At 47.0% G+C, this 14,762-nt stretch overlaps 4 protein-coding genes and 1 non-coding gene across 5 annotated transcripts; 4 read left to right on the forward strand and 1 right to left on the reverse strand.

Moving 5' to 3' along the window:
• Positions 1-1,861: 1,861 nt before the first annotated feature.
• Positions 1,862-4,878, forward strand: BO88DRAFT_484144 (beta-mannosidase mndA; the record flags this gene model as incomplete). The annotated part of the gene is made up of 5 exons (XM_025712268.1): positions 1,862-2,045; positions 2,106-2,112; positions 2,166-2,246; positions 2,300-2,526; positions 2,579-4,878. The coding sequence occupies 5 exons, from the start codon at positions 1,862-1,864 to the stop codon at positions 4,876-4,878; spliced, it is 2,799 nt and encodes a 932-aa protein (XP_025569059.1).
• A 1,049-nt stretch (positions 4,879-5,927) lies between these two features.
• On the reverse strand, positions 5,928-8,093 carry BO88DRAFT_461494 (flavin-containing monooxygenase; the record flags this gene model as incomplete). Its single annotated transcript, XM_025711156.1, has 9 exons — positions 5,928-6,065; positions 6,127-6,234; positions 6,344-6,491; positions 6,570-6,910; positions 6,967-7,013; positions 7,064-7,283; positions 7,346-7,410; positions 7,462-7,869; positions 7,931-8,093. 9 exons carry the CDS (start codon positions 8,091-8,093, stop codon positions 5,928-5,930), a joined length of 1,638 nt encoding a protein of 545 aa, XP_025569060.1.
• Positions 8,094-9,887: 1,794 nt separating this feature from the next.
• On the forward strand, positions 9,888-11,962 carry BO88DRAFT_461497 (uncharacterized protein; the record flags this gene model as incomplete). Its single annotated transcript, XM_025711157.1, has 3 exons — positions 9,888-10,361; positions 10,415-11,082; positions 11,143-11,962. 3 exons carry the CDS (start codon positions 9,888-9,890, stop codon positions 11,939-11,941), a joined length of 1,941 nt encoding a protein of 646 aa, XP_025569061.1. The 3' UTR covers positions 11,942-11,962.
• Positions 11,963-13,089: 1,127 nt separating this feature from the next.
• BO88DRAFT_421558 (uncharacterized protein) lies at positions 13,090-14,066 on the forward strand (the record flags this gene model as incomplete). The annotated part of the gene is made up of 2 exons (XM_025708521.1): positions 13,090-13,794; positions 13,827-14,066. 2 exons carry the CDS (start codon positions 13,090-13,092, stop codon positions 14,064-14,066), a joined length of 945 nt encoding a protein of 314 aa, XP_025569062.1.
• A 272-nt stretch (positions 14,067-14,338) lies between these two features.
• BO88DRAFT_t21 lies at positions 14,339-14,410 on the forward strand. Its single transcript has one exon. It is a non-coding gene; the product is annotated as a tRNA-Glu (tRNA).
• The last annotated feature ends 352 nt before the right edge of the window (positions 14,411-14,762 follow it).

Raw genomic sequence — 14,762 nt, forward strand, 5'->3', positions numbered from 1 at the left:
ATAGATTGTCATAGGGATTGATTCGAATGCTGTCAAAATAAAAAAACGTAGCGGAACCAGCTCTACCCTAGGGAAACAGGTAACCCAGAGCAGCTTTATTATATTTGCGAGGCCAGGTACCCGTTTTCATCGAGTGTCATTGCACGAAAGTTGAGAATTACTGCCGTACCAGTCCAAAGCTCAATCGTCTGTCTTGAGAGGTACATCATTCGGGTTGTCCGGCGTTCAGTGTGGATTGTTGCACCATGCCTTTCAAACCCTTAACACTTTGTATCAAATCTCGCTTTACAGCTGTTGTTCTGCGCCTTCTGATGGATACCAGCGCTCTGGCTTGGATCACACTAGGGTCAAAAACTGTATGGATATTGTAACTGTCATACGTCGTCAATCATGTGGGTTAGCAAGGAACTGAACACAGCAGAAAATCGATCGTAACTCTATCGTCGCTGTCCGAATAACCGTCTCCGCTCCACTTTTGGCGCAGGAACTGCTAGGTACCCACGTCAAAATCACTCCAAGTGCAAGTTTCTAAATCCGAACGGTCGACAGTATTGAGGGTCATGACTGCCTGCATCAAGTATGATAGCATTTTGCAACATCAGGGTAGTACCGTTATAAGCTGGCTTCCCACAAGGCTTCAGGGACTTCATTTGGAGGTTGGCGAGGAGAAAGAAGAAGCAAGGTGCGAAGGTGGGATCGAAGGGATTGAATACCGGATTGGGAAGGGAGAATTTTATAGACTGCAAATGAATAGTGCAGTGTAGAAGGTTGGAGATTCATCTTCAATATTTACTTCCACAGGTAAGGCTCGCCCTTCTCTCTCACCTGGCCGAATTCTTCATGGTATGGCCTCATTCCTGTAAGTGTATTCTTAGCATTCCGGGAAGCCAAAGCACGCCGAAACTAAATGATTAGTCGCCAAAAAGAGATACAATATATTGCCCCTGGGAAACAAGAGATAGAATTTATTCATTTATATTGCGGCAGCAAGAGGCTTAGTGCTTATTCTGCGTCCTTGCTTTTCCAATCAAGAAGTGCTTTGGTCCGACCTTGACCATTGCGCTAAACACGCCAGCCCGCTGTTGGGACTTGGGAGGCATTCAGGGTTGCCCGGGTGGAGACCTGAGCAAAGGCCGATGCGGAGATAGTCCGACCCGGCCAAACACTGCGGGTTGTGCCATCGGCCTCTTGAGACGACAATGTAAGATCTGGTAAATAGAAAACGCGAAGATTCATCACACTGTGTTTTTTTTTTTTTTTTTTAAAAAAAAAAAAAAAAAAAAATAGATATACAGAATGTAAGAAAGTGCCACTGATGCAGCGCTCGCTGGGTAATTACTTTCCTCATCGTTCCTCTTCCACGGCTGTCCGCGGCATCCCGTTCGTTCCTGAGCCAGAACCCTAGCTTGAGCCAAGATGTAACAATCTATGCCACTCCAGTCTAGCTAGTATTTGTCTACCCCTCCTTTGCTGCAGATCAGTACTCCCGTCGACCACTCGCCCTCCTCAGGCCTTTAGCTTAATTAATCTTGCCTTGAACTTGGCCGATTAATTCCCTCTTTCCCCGCATAGTGTAAGACATAATTTGCTCTGCTTCTGTTGCCTTATCCCGGTTGCCGTGGTGCCATAAGATCGTCTTCTTTCCTCTTTCATCACGGAACTATCCCCGTCTATGCGTCCCACACTCCTGCTCCACTGACTAAGTATTTGCTTCGGTGTGTCACTGCGAAGATCGCGCACGTACGACTGAACTCGCGCTCAGCTCCTGCTGCCGCATTTATATGCTTCAATGATCCCTTGCTGAGTGGGAATTTATGTTTTACTTTTCCAGAGTAAATCGCATTTCTTCCAGCTGCACGCCATGCGCCACGGCATCGGATTAGCAGCGGCCTTACTAACGCCAACCCTACCTGTAGCGCTGGGCCAATATGTTCGAGATTTGAGCAGTGTGCAATGGACTCTCAGTGGTCGAGCCTTGAACAGAACGGTTCCTGCTGAGTTCCCATCGCAGGTTCACTTGGATCTATTAAGGGCCGGAGTAATTGGTAAGTTCTGTTGGAAATCAAGTCATTCTACTTATTATACAACTGCTGACTACCCAATAGATGATCCGTAAGTGGTTCGATATGCCGTGGACCCGAACGAGACACTTAATACTATTGCAGATACCACGGATTAAACGATTTCAACCTTCGCTGGATCGCCGCCGCCAACTGGACTTATACCAGTCAACCTATTAAAAGCCTGTGAGTAGCCATTGGCTCTGTGAAATAACTGTGTCAGTACTGAAACTCAATAGCCTGGATGATTACGACTCAACTTGGCTGGTATTCGACGGACTCGACACTTTTGCAACCATCTCATTTTGTGGACAACAGATTGCGTCCACAGACAATCAATTTCGCCAGTATGCGTTTGATGTTTCCACAGCTCTAGGGTCCTGCAAAGGAGACCCTGTTTTGAGCATCAACTTTGGGAGCGCGCCGAACATTGTCGATGCTATCGCCCAAGATCCTAATTCGCAAAGTAAGTTCAAACTGGGGGGCCAGCAAAGCCAGGCCATGCTAATCTTTAGTAGAATGGCCTGATGATGTCCAGCTCACTTATGAATATCCAAACCGGTGGTTTATGCGCAAAGAGCAGTCCGACTTTGGATGGGATTGGGGTCCAGCATTTGCGCCCGCAGGCCCATGGAAACCTGCATATATCGTTCAGCTAGACAAGAAGCAAAGCGTCTATGTCCTGAACACTGACTTAGATATATACAGAAAGGGCCAAATTAACTACCTCCCGCCAGACCAAAGCCAACCTTGGGTTGTCAACGCTAGCATCGACATTCTGGGTCCACTTCCTGCAAAACCGACCATGTCGATTGAAGTGCGCGACGCTCGCTCTGGCATGACCCTTACTTCACGTACTTTGAGCAATGTCACTGTGGCTGGCAACTCGATAACCGGTGTCACCGTTCTCAATGGGCTCAGTCCAAAGTTGTGGTGGCCGCAAGGTCTCGGCGATCAGAACCTTTACAACGTGTCCATTACCGTCAATAGTAGCGGAAACCAGACTCTGGCCAATGTAACCAAACGGACGGGCTTCCGCACCATTTTCCTCAACCAGCGCAATATTACCGAGACACAGCGCGCACAAGGAATTGCTCCTGGAGCAAACTGGCACTTCGAAGTCAACGGTCACGAGTTCTACGCAAAGGGATCGAACCTCATCCCACCAGACAGTTTCTGGACTCGTGTAACAAAGGAGAAGATGTCACGGCTGTTTGATGCCGTCGTGATAGGAAACCAGAATATGCTCCGTGTGTGGTCCTCCGGCGCATATCTTCATGACTACATCTATGACCTTGCCGATGAAAAGGGCATCCTCTTATGGAGTGAGTTCGAGTTTAGTGACGCCTTATACCCCTCCGACGACCCCTTCCTTGAGAACGTTGCTGCCGAGATAGTATACAATGTTCGACGAGTGAACCACCATCCTTCTCTGGCTCTATGGGCTGGCGGAAATGAAATTGAATCTTTGATGCTCCCACGTGTTAAAGACGCAGCCCCATCTTCATATGCCTACTATGTGGGAGAGTACGAGAAGATGTACATCAGTCTCTTCCTACCTCTGGTCTATGAGAATACCCGCTCCATCTCGTACTCCCCTAGCAGCACAACAGAAGGGTACCTCTACATTGATCTTTCTGCTCCTGTCCCTATGGCTGAACGTTACGACAACACTACCTCCGGCTCATACTACGGCGACACCGACCACTATGACTACGACACTAGTGTGGCTTTTGACTATGGTTCCTATCCGGTAGGCCGCTTTGCGAACGAATTCGGCTTTCACAGCATGCCCAGCCTCCAGACATGGCAGCAAGCTATTGACACTGAGGATCTCTACTTCAACAGCAGCGTGGTAATGCTCCGCAACCACCACGATCCCGCGGGCGGCCTCATGACAGACAATTACGCGAACTCGGCCACTGGCATGGGCGAAATGACCATGGGTGTGGTAAGCTACTACCCGATTCCGAGTAAATCCGACCACATCTCCAATTTTAGCGCCTGGTGCCACGCCACCCAGCTCTTCCAGGCAGATATGTATAAGAGCCAAATTCAGTTCTACCGTCGAGGAAGTGGCTTGCCTGAGCGCCAGCTTGGCTCCCTGTACTGGCAGCTCGAAGATATCTGGCAAGCGCCGTCATGGGCAGGCATTGAGTACGGGGGAAGATGGAAGGTTCTACACCATGTTATGAGAGATATCTATCAGCCTGTCATCGTCTCTCCTTTCTGGAACTATACTACAGGGTCATTGGATGTATATGTTACTTCCGACCTGTGGAGCCCTGCAGCAGGTACTGTGGACTTGACCTGGTTGGACCTGTCAGGTCGCCCTATTGAGGGTAACGCGGGAACGCCTAAATCGGTTCCATTTACCGTAGGAGGACTGAATACCACTCGCATTTATGGCACAAATGTTTCTTCTTTGGGCTTGCCGGATACCAAAGATGCCATTCTTCTGCTCTCGCTCTCGGCTCACGGACGTCTTCCGAACTCAGACCAGGCCACCAACTTCACTCATGAGAATCACGCTACGCTTTCCTGGCCAAAGGATCTGAAGATTGTTGACCCTGGACTTAAGCTGAGATACAATTCGAATAAGTCAACTGTCACTGTGGAAGCTACATCCGGCGTCTCACTATACACATGGCTCGACTACCCGGAGGGTGTGGTGGGATACTTCGAGAAGAACGCTTTCGTCTTATTGCCAGGGGAGAAAAAAGAGATTGAGTTCAACGTTCTGGAAGATACGACCAACGGGGCATGGGCTCGTAACATCACTGTGCAGAGTCTCTGGGATCAAAAGGTTCACAGTTGATTATCAACAACATCCACATAGTCATAATACCAAGCATGTACATGTCAAATCACGACTTGTTCTCTGTTCTCAAATATCTTCCGATCTGCATGATTGACTGTTTTTCTCTCAGAAGGAAGATACTCCCTCGACTCGCCAAACCTGATGAGCTTCGTCAACATAGGGTAAGCTAAGTCACCCATAAAGCTAGGTCAATCATCTGCATATTCATTGATTAAACAAGCTACGCAACCACCTGGAGCACAAAGGGCCCCCTCCCCACGAAGATCCTTTCGCTTGCGCGTCTGAATTTCCTGTGCATTCCTGCGGTATAAAGAGTTATAGTCAATCGCTTGAGTCCATCGGGACTTTGCTGTCGACCAAAAGTCCGATTTCTTGGGAGAGAAAAAAAAAAAAAAAAAAAAAAAAAAAAAAAAAAAGGGCAAAAAAAAAAAAAAAAAAAAAAAAAAAAAAAAAAAAAAAAAAAAAAAAGGGATGTGGCAGAATGTCTGATTGAGTATAGGCTATGGGATCGTGGAGCCCCACAGTGGATGGACACTGGCAGATAGTCCGTAAAACCATTCGCTAGTAGGTAAAATTATCTGAGAGTAACTTCTGTGTTAAATCAGATGGCTATTTACGCTGCTTATCAGTTCGCCAGCCTGGCCAATCCGGATTTACCATTTGATTTTTGCACACGCAGAAAGCTAATCATTGCTGAGTTGTCCCAAGGTGGGTAAGTATATCAAAGACTCCCCTCTTTCTTTTGAGTATTCTGGTAGGTTAGACGCAAACTGACGAAAACAGTAAGAAAGGGCGCCAATCATGTACAGCTACATGACCACCTGACTCGAACCTTGCATAAGCTGTCCAAGGCAGCAACACATGGCTTATGCATCGCGGTACTGCACTTTCTGTATCTTTTTTCAAACATTGGCCTAGATCTACAACTATTAAAAAATGTGGGTGCTGGATAATTCCGATGAAAAATTCGAACTTAAATCGCTTGTGAAAAAGTCTAACCTTGTATATAAAAACATTCCAAAACTCTATATGAACAGAACATCATATCATCTCACGAACAAACCACATGACTCGATAAGATAGGTATAGCCTCCTAAAAATAGGCAAAAAGCAAAGGTGGGTAGTACAGTGCGCATATTCAGACCAAAAGCCGAGCTCTGAGGCGTCTGTTTCGTCTGGGGATACTTTGCATGCATTGTGTTAGATATACATATACTTTTACCTGAATAAGATCGACAAACTCACCTCGTAGACCCACCCTTCTAGACCTGCAATATGCGTAGTCCACCACATGTAGAAGGAGCTCCAGGGATATATCACCCAGTTGTATCCGGTTTTTGGGTCGATGAACCACTACACACATAGGTCATGATCAGCGGTGCCGTTAACACGAACTGGGAGAGCAGCATCATTAACGACATTCAGAGGCTAATTCTGCAGTATGGGTGTGGGAGGTTCCTACACTGCGGCATGTGTTGTTAAACACTGTGTTTTTCAGCGCGGCCTGCAACCGCTCGTTGTATGCATTTTCGCTTAACATATCGGGTTCCACGGAGACTGCTGATCCGGCTATTATTGGTCTGATGATCCTTATTATGAGGTCGGTGTAGCTATTCCACGGTTAGCAAGGTTTCCTCTCCAGGGGAATTTTTGATATGCTACGTCATAGCCTCAAAATGTCCACTGACTTCTCAATAGATAATACCGCAGACGTATGCCCGCGACCGGAATTGGGACCCAGGATATAGAAGAAGTTAGGGAAATCAGACATGCCGATACTGTGGTAAGCCGTGATATGACCGGCTTCTTTCCAGTATTCTTGTCGACTGCGCCCACCGCGACCGCACAGCTCGGTGTCATATTGGGTCAGAGAGAATCCGTTGGCTAGAACGATTACATCTGCTGGGTATTTTGCTCCTGATTTGGTGGATATCGATCGTTCGTTAAGAGCGATAACCTCGTCATCGGTAAGGCGAACGTTATCACGGTTTAGTGTAAAGATGTAACCTTCGTGGTCGAATACCCTCCGCTGTATCGGAAATTGATCAGCCTATATGCTTTGTGGAGGTTACTCAACATATGTACCTTGCATCCGACTTGATAGTCGGCCAGTAGGAGCGGCCAGTACTTCTCTGCAACTTGAGGTGAGAGTAGCTCAGACGACATTCAGAGCGTAGCTCACCTGGCGCATTTTCTTTGACGTAACGCTCGCTTATTTCAGCTGTTTCTCTTCGCATATTCGCTCCAGTCTTCGTCAGGTTGAACTGGAGTGTTGACGTTTCGAGGTATAGAAAGATAAGGAATCTGACAGCAAGAAGTACGCAGGGTACGTAGCGGAAGATAGTTTGCCAAAAAGGGTCTATGGCCACATTACTTCCTCCTGGGAGGAAGTATTGTTTTGACTAAATGTGACCATCACACATTAGGAAGTCACCCTACAAGAGCAGGAAAGTAGAGAACTTACCCTCATAAATTGAGTGATCGACCGAGCATCTTTTGCCACGGCTGGTATTAGCTGGGTTGCTGAGGCTGAAAGGTGTCAACTAGTGATTGATCTCCATAATGCAAAAGGCAGCTTACCTCCATTTCCAAGCACGATTACATTCTTGTCCCGCAGCGACACACTTTGATCCCATCTGGCAGTGTGAATAATGTCTCCCTGGAAGCGGTCAACGCCGGGAACATTCAACGAATTAGGGTTCGTCAGAGCCCCAACCGCCGATACTAATATGTTACAGCGTTGTGTATACTCCTTGCCAGAACTAGTACTCCTCAGCTTAACCAACCAGGTCTTATCGTCGTCTTGCCAGGATGCTCCTATCCATTCTGTGTTTCCCACCAGGTGACGAGACAGGTCGTACTTTGAGACTACATTGTTGATGTAGTGTAAAACCTCATCGCGCTTCGGGAAAAAATTCGAGAAATTTGGGTTGGGCGCAAAGGAAAGGCTGTAGAACGCAGCTGGGATATCAACTCCACATCCTGGGTCTGAGGATCTCAGCGACTGCGTTGTGAGTAAAGAAAAAACTGAAGGTATAGTTGACAATACATTTGTTTGCTAGCCACGTCCCACCAAAGCCGTCGTCGCGATCATAGATAACAAAGTCATCGCACTTTAGCTCTCGTTTTAACTGGCATGCCATTGCGAGACCGGAAAACCCAGCCCCGACAATGATGACCTTGGAAGAAGAACAAAAAGCACCTGATGCCATGGCAAGAAGAATATTTCCCTACTCAAGGGATAAGACAGCACCTGGGGGGGAGAGGGGGGTGATATAATAGCATGGAAGTTTTCGAAGAGGAGCTTGCATGAGGTATGATATAGATATTTAACAGTTTTGGGGATTAGGCTGCGTGGAATCATGGTGGTAGTGGCATTTACTATTTACTAATCTAGTAGGGGGAAAGAAAGGATTTTTTCAGCTACCACAGACCACCACTCAGAACGGCTCGCAACAGGCTCTCTTCTTTGGGAATAAGTCGAAGTTTCCTGGAATTACGTTTGCTATCGGAACTTGTTGCTTACAGCTGACTCACTGGATTGGGCTGGGACCACTGCTTAGCGCGCCACGACATCCTACTGCAGTTGGCCCCCAAAAACCCCATACCTAAGCTAATCAGTTTGTCTACTCAGGTATAGTCTACGATACTGCAATCCCTTACGATAAAATTCATCAAAATGATTTCTAATCTAGGTGCTATCTACAAGGGCACGATCAGTGGTGGGAGGGAGGGGGAAACGGTATTGAAGCACCTTCAATCTAAGCCCAATCTTACTTGGTCTAATTACTTCCAGAACAGAATCATGAATCAGAACTGCTCACCTTTTGCCCAAGTCTTATTAGCATGGCGGGGAAGCTGGAGCGACAGGATATCCAGATCTCCGATGCAGCCTCCATCGTACCCACCTATCGGTTCGGCTACGGGCACCAAGTCGATCGGCACGAACACTCACTCGTTTCACTCGGTCATGATTGAGGGGAAGGCATCGTGGTAACACAGATTGGGTTCTTGCTGTGATAGGGATTATGCTGTGTAACCCAGCACGAGCAAGGGACACCGCCAGAACGAACGATCCGTCCAGTCTCACGCGCACACTTACGTGTTGCTGATCCAATTATTTGGAAAACTCTCGTCTTCCGCGGAGTCCAGATGCTGACAGCATATGGTCGACTCGCGAAGTCTTGCCTTTTATGAACCCGCGGACATTGATAGGTATCTATACAAACTGGGCTGTCAATTATGTCTGCCGATTCATTGGGCTGCATGATGCATGTCGTTTACGCGGTGTGCGTTGTCCCCCACACTCCCCATGCCATTCTTCCCACCATTGTGTCATTGCTTCAAACATTTGAGGATACCATACACCTTTAACGTCCTGAAGGACCCATCAAGTCATGTTTCACCAATACGCAAATTCCTGCGAAATGCACTTTGGTTGACATCAGTCAGTGAATGTATTCCAAACCTCTAATCTGGGCGTATAACATGGAGACAAAGATAACTACCTATGTTTGACATCTCTACTATCCCTTGTCCTTGATATAAGTATGATAACTCCGACAATTGGTGAGTCCATACCATAAGGTGTGGGAGGCATTTCCTGGCCATTCAGAGCTGCCGACGTGTGTACGCTCTTGTTAGTTGGATATAGTTGTCATACCCTAGTGGCAAATGATACGGAACGAATCCTTTTAATGGGCTTACAGGGGCGATGGTTCTCCCTCTTGCTAGCCAAATAATGTTTATATTCCAGCTGCGAGGCACTGATCTACCCGAGAGCAAGATTGCGATATCCTTTCCTTGGCAACTTATGCTTGATGATATTTGGCAGTCTGGTCGCGGGCTGGGACCTCTTAAATTATTCAGCTCAACGTTGATCTATAGATGGCTGCTTAAGGAGGGTCTAAGTACTTCGGTCGGTTATACCAACCCGCTTCAAACCTCTTTCGACTAATTAGCTGTGTGTCTTCGTTCATCATCTCGTCGGCATCTTTTGTGGCATCATGCTTTTCAAGAATCTTGTGTATTTGGTGTTCGTTGCAACATGTCTGATCTCGAAGACAGATACTGGATTGCACGAGATCCTCCGATGCTTAGTTTCTCTCGTGGTGGCTTGCATCCTATTTCTTTTCATTAGACTAGTCATGGCCGCCTTGTCGAGACAGCGCTTGATCGTACACAATCCCCTCGTGAAACCAGAATTCTTAGGCAGGCCTCTTCTCTTTCCAGCCAAATTGTCCCATGCACGCAGGTTCCCTGTAGTTGAACGATACAATTACTGGTATGACTACTTCATGGTAGGAATTCCAGTGGGGTTTCGCGGTCGCATCGGAAATCTCATCTCTATTGACAACCATCCAACGTCGGAGAGCATTTTGGAGAAATGCTGGTTCACCATCGACCCGGCCAGGTATCTCGAGCCGGGGAGTAGTGACCTAACGCTCGAGGAGAAATTGCATATCTTCCTAACTAACCTAGTACGATCTGATCCTTTCTAAACTTTCTTTGATCTCATAACTGACTTGATCAGGGCGAGAATCCTAAGGAATTTCCATACGCTTACATGCTCAGTGTCCCGCAATTCTTATGGTGGCAGAAATTCGTTATAACCTACTGGTATCTCTACTCACCAGCGCGGGAGCTGACTGCAATGATTATGGAGGTCAATAATTCTTTCTATGAGAGGAGAAACATATTCTTCCGCTTGTCTCAGGATGGCATGCCTGTTTATGAGCCTCCACACCCTCCCTCGACAATAGTAGCCTCAGCCAAGGGGGTTAGCGAGTCGGTAACTCTCCACTCTCTCTCCTCCGCTTCGAGGAAAAGATACTACAAAGGATATTATGATAAAGAATTTTTTGGTTCTCCTTTCGAAAAGGTGGGAGGTCATATACTTTCAAAGACTGTGGACATTCTCCAAGGGCCGTCCCTCGAGTCCACGTTGAGCTCCAACGACCCAGATGGACAGGTGAAAGTCACAAGTCGTCTCGCGTCCTGGGGTGACCCCGTCGACCCTCTTACGGCCAGTGGCTGGACTATTGCTCGGTTCATTGCTCGATGGACACATGTTGGGGTGATATCTACGCCGCGGATAATCAAGGAGGCTTTGCGAATTCGCTTTCGTGGCAATTTGGAGTACCTACAAAGACCTGAGGTCCACCCTGGGTCGAATCCACGAAAGGAGACTAATGTCGAAAGGTCAGTTGCATCTCCCCTTGTTTTGGATAATACAGTCCTAACATCTTCTTACTGAGACAGATCTTTGGAACCATTCTTCCGCGAATATCTTTCTCAGCTCGCCGCCCATTGTACATTTCCCTTGTGCATCCAATATATACCCTCAAGATCGAAAAACTTCGATCGCCTTACCTTCAACTCTCCCATTCCCCCAGCGTCCCATCCTAGACCCGTTCTAAAAATCGAGACCTTGACTCCACGATTCTATACCTCCATTACAGAGCACCCAGACGCCAAATCAGCCTTCGCCAGAGAAACAGCAGTGCGTCCCACAAATTCGGACCCAAACTCCCGCTACCTCAGTGTATCGGATACCTCCCTTCTAGATAAACTACTTGCTACTTCAGGCTCGTCTATAGAGGCGAGCTTGAACAAAGCCAGCAAGTCCATATCGAAGGATCAGACAGACCAAGATGGGATAGCAACAGCACTTCTTCGACTCATGATTTCGAAGGTGCGCGGCTCTCCTCATGAGACACTCATCGATCGATTTGTCTTTCAAGACCACGGTCGGTTTTCCCCAGCCCAACGACGGACCTACCTATTCAGTGTATTGCATTATCAATTGTCGCTTCGTCTTCCCATTGAGTCTCAGGCCATGGTAATGCTCGGTTTCATCACCGCCCGTGCAATGATAGTTGGCGGTCTTTTGGATGCTTTCTACAGTCTCTGGGCGCGGGAAGGTCTCGCAAACTGGGTTTGTGACGAGGTGGGCATAACTCCTGTTAAGGGCGCTTTGGCGTTTGCGGGTTGGGACATGACCAACAACTATATCGGGCATTTTTATGTGAACCCATTTGCTTGGGGGGAGGGTCTGTAAGATGCCAAGTCCGGTAGGCAGGGGGATCTTGAATGGGTCTGATTTGATGTTTTACTTGTGACGCCATTTGAGAAGTATTGGGTTAGGACTACGGTGAGCTATAGAAGGGTCCGGAATAAAGTCTCTTGATGATAGGCCCAGTCGAAATGGTAGTAGCTATACAGAATATACAAGCTCATGCAAATGTCCTAATTCTAGGACCAGACTCGCTATAATAAACCTGCCATAAACGCCAGATGACATGCACATTAATATGAACAATGCTACAGAAAGATAAGATTGACTGTCTTGGGACGAGGGACATTGAGGCGGACCATCCAAGATCTCCTATGGTAACCACATCTGACCAGGTTGAAAGCACGAGAACCAGGAATACCCGCTTACAGGAGGAGTCTTGGGGACGACCGACTAACTATCAATCAAATAGGACAGAGATTCCCAAAGGTTGCGTTGGTCCAACCAGCCCCGAAGTAGTTCTAGGAGCAATAGTCATGATTCTTTAATTCCCTGATTCGAAGGTGAAGTAATTGCGATCGGGCAGTGTCAGATCATTAGACACTGTTGCCCTTCAGGGCTAGTCTCGGTCCTTCCGCTTTTGGAATCCCAACCACTCCAGTTCTTCCTTGATCTCTATATCTTGGAAATTCTTGGTTCTGCAACTTACTTCAAGTGGCGATACCAGTTGGGATACCCTCTTAAGTTCGGCTGAAACCATTTGCTTTGAATTAGAACATGCACCAGTTCTCTGTCGGCAAGCAATCCTTGCAGTGTGAACACTCCCTTGAACAAGAACAGGCAGTAATGCCGCGCGAGACCTGGTAAGAACGAAGCGACTTTCTCGGGTAGGACCGCCTCATAAGGCTGAGACTTGGAGAACACCGAGGAATATCATTTCCTCTGTTGGAAGAACGGAACACCCCGCAAGTGCCAGCATGTGGCCATTAGCTTCAGGGGAATTTTATGTAGGGAGGGACTCCACAGCCGCCAGGCATGGAGATATAAAAAGAACTGGGCGATGTCATACATAAATTAAGCTCTGACGGGTCTCTACCTTCAAGTTGGATTCCGTGAGAAAAGGGACTGTTCCCAGAATGTCTTACACATCCATGCTTGAATCATCGCTCTTGTCCTCTCCTGATTCCGTCAACATGCTTCGTTTGCTGGTTTTCTCGGTTCTCGTTGCTACAGGTCTCGGGTACCGTCTAACGGAGTACACAGGCAAGCGCTGCACAAAAGCTGAAGCTGGATTTCATCGGCTTGCAGGAGCTACTGCGTGCAATAAAATCAATTATACCGATGCAAAGTCAATACTAGTGAAGGTTGACAATGTCTATGACGACCAACACTCAGTTATAGTGTACGAAAATGACGACTGCACTGGATCCATCCTCGGAGTCCTCGAGAATATGAACGGCTGCTTGAACCTCCATGGGCTTAACAACGTCGTCGGCAGATCTGTAAAGATTATATCCGGTACTGTGGAATCCACAGTGTTTGCGAATGAAGGGTTTGAGACCAATTACCTATACAATCTTCCTGCGCAGGATAGAAGCCATATCATGGTCCCTATTGCCCATGCTTTCTTCCGCACGGTTGGCATAACCAATCACGCGGACGACGGTACCTACGACGACGAAGCCTTTGACATTTTCATCACTACTGAGCTTGATCATGTCCTCCGCTTAGAGAGCAACGGCGTAATGCCTCTCGCAGAACCCGACATTACAGAATCAGACAGCTCAACATCCATCCATCTCGAAAGGGCCGATCTACTCAAGCGGATATCAGGAGGGATGGAAGGGCTCGAGGCAGTAGCGAATTCGTTCGCGATGCAAGTTTCAGAGACAATGAGGGTCATCTATAATTCCCGGCCCACCTCGCACAGGAAGTGGAGAATACATTCAAACGTGCCGCCGAGCGAGCATCGAGCAGGGGAGATTTTGACTTCTTGCACTCCCATAAGAATCAGGGACGTCTGGTCAGGAGATTGATTGATTCGGCTCAGTCGCAGGGCCTTACCAACGCGCAATGGAATTGGAAAGATAAGTGTGGCAGGACATGGGAGGTAACACTCAAGATGAGAGATCATAATGAGAATGAGGGCGGGTCATTATGGGGTTGGTAGTACCATTTCTCTAATTTGGATATTCTAGTCCATTCTCTCCCTAGACATGGTGTGTCCTAAAAATGTTATGCCTGTGCTCATGATTGGCAATATAACTTACTATATACAGACAGACTTTTTTTATTCAACAATCAGAAGAACAAGCCACATATTCAATGGTAAAAACTAAAATCAACATTTATCAGCTGTCTTCCCTCCCACAGCGAAGTCGTTTACATCGTTTAGTATTCTTAGAATATAAAGCTACTAAACGGCTTGACCCACATAACAAGTCCGATGTGGTGTAACGGCTAACATCGCCGTCTTTCACACGGCAGCTCGGGGTTCGATTCCCCGCATCGGAGTTTCTTCTTTTGTTTTTCTTTTTCCGCAGTAAAAAACAACAACACTAATCTCCACAATGGAAATTCCTTTTGATAATAATGTTCTTTTCTTCGACTACAATGACATTTTGATTTTGTCTTTTTTTGCTCTCGCTATTATACTCGACAGTTTCCCGCTACACTACAGACTACTCACGCTATGTTGGGTCAGAATTGATCTCATCTTGGCACTTGAGTGGTAACGATTATTAAAGGACCGATATATATAACGAAAGCCATCTATAACAAGCACTTAAACCACGCAACCATAGGAGAACAGATATTACAATATAAAAATCATGACCTAGAGTATTGAAATGAGATCGTAGCTCAT

Source organism: Aspergillus vadensis (genome assembly GCF_003184925.1).
Source record: "Aspergillus vadensis CBS 113365 unplaced genomic scaffold BO88scaffold_1, whole genome shotgun sequence".
In the NCBI taxonomy this organism is placed as follows: Eukaryota; Fungi; Ascomycota; class Eurotiomycetes; order Eurotiales; family Aspergillaceae; genus Aspergillus; species Aspergillus vadensis.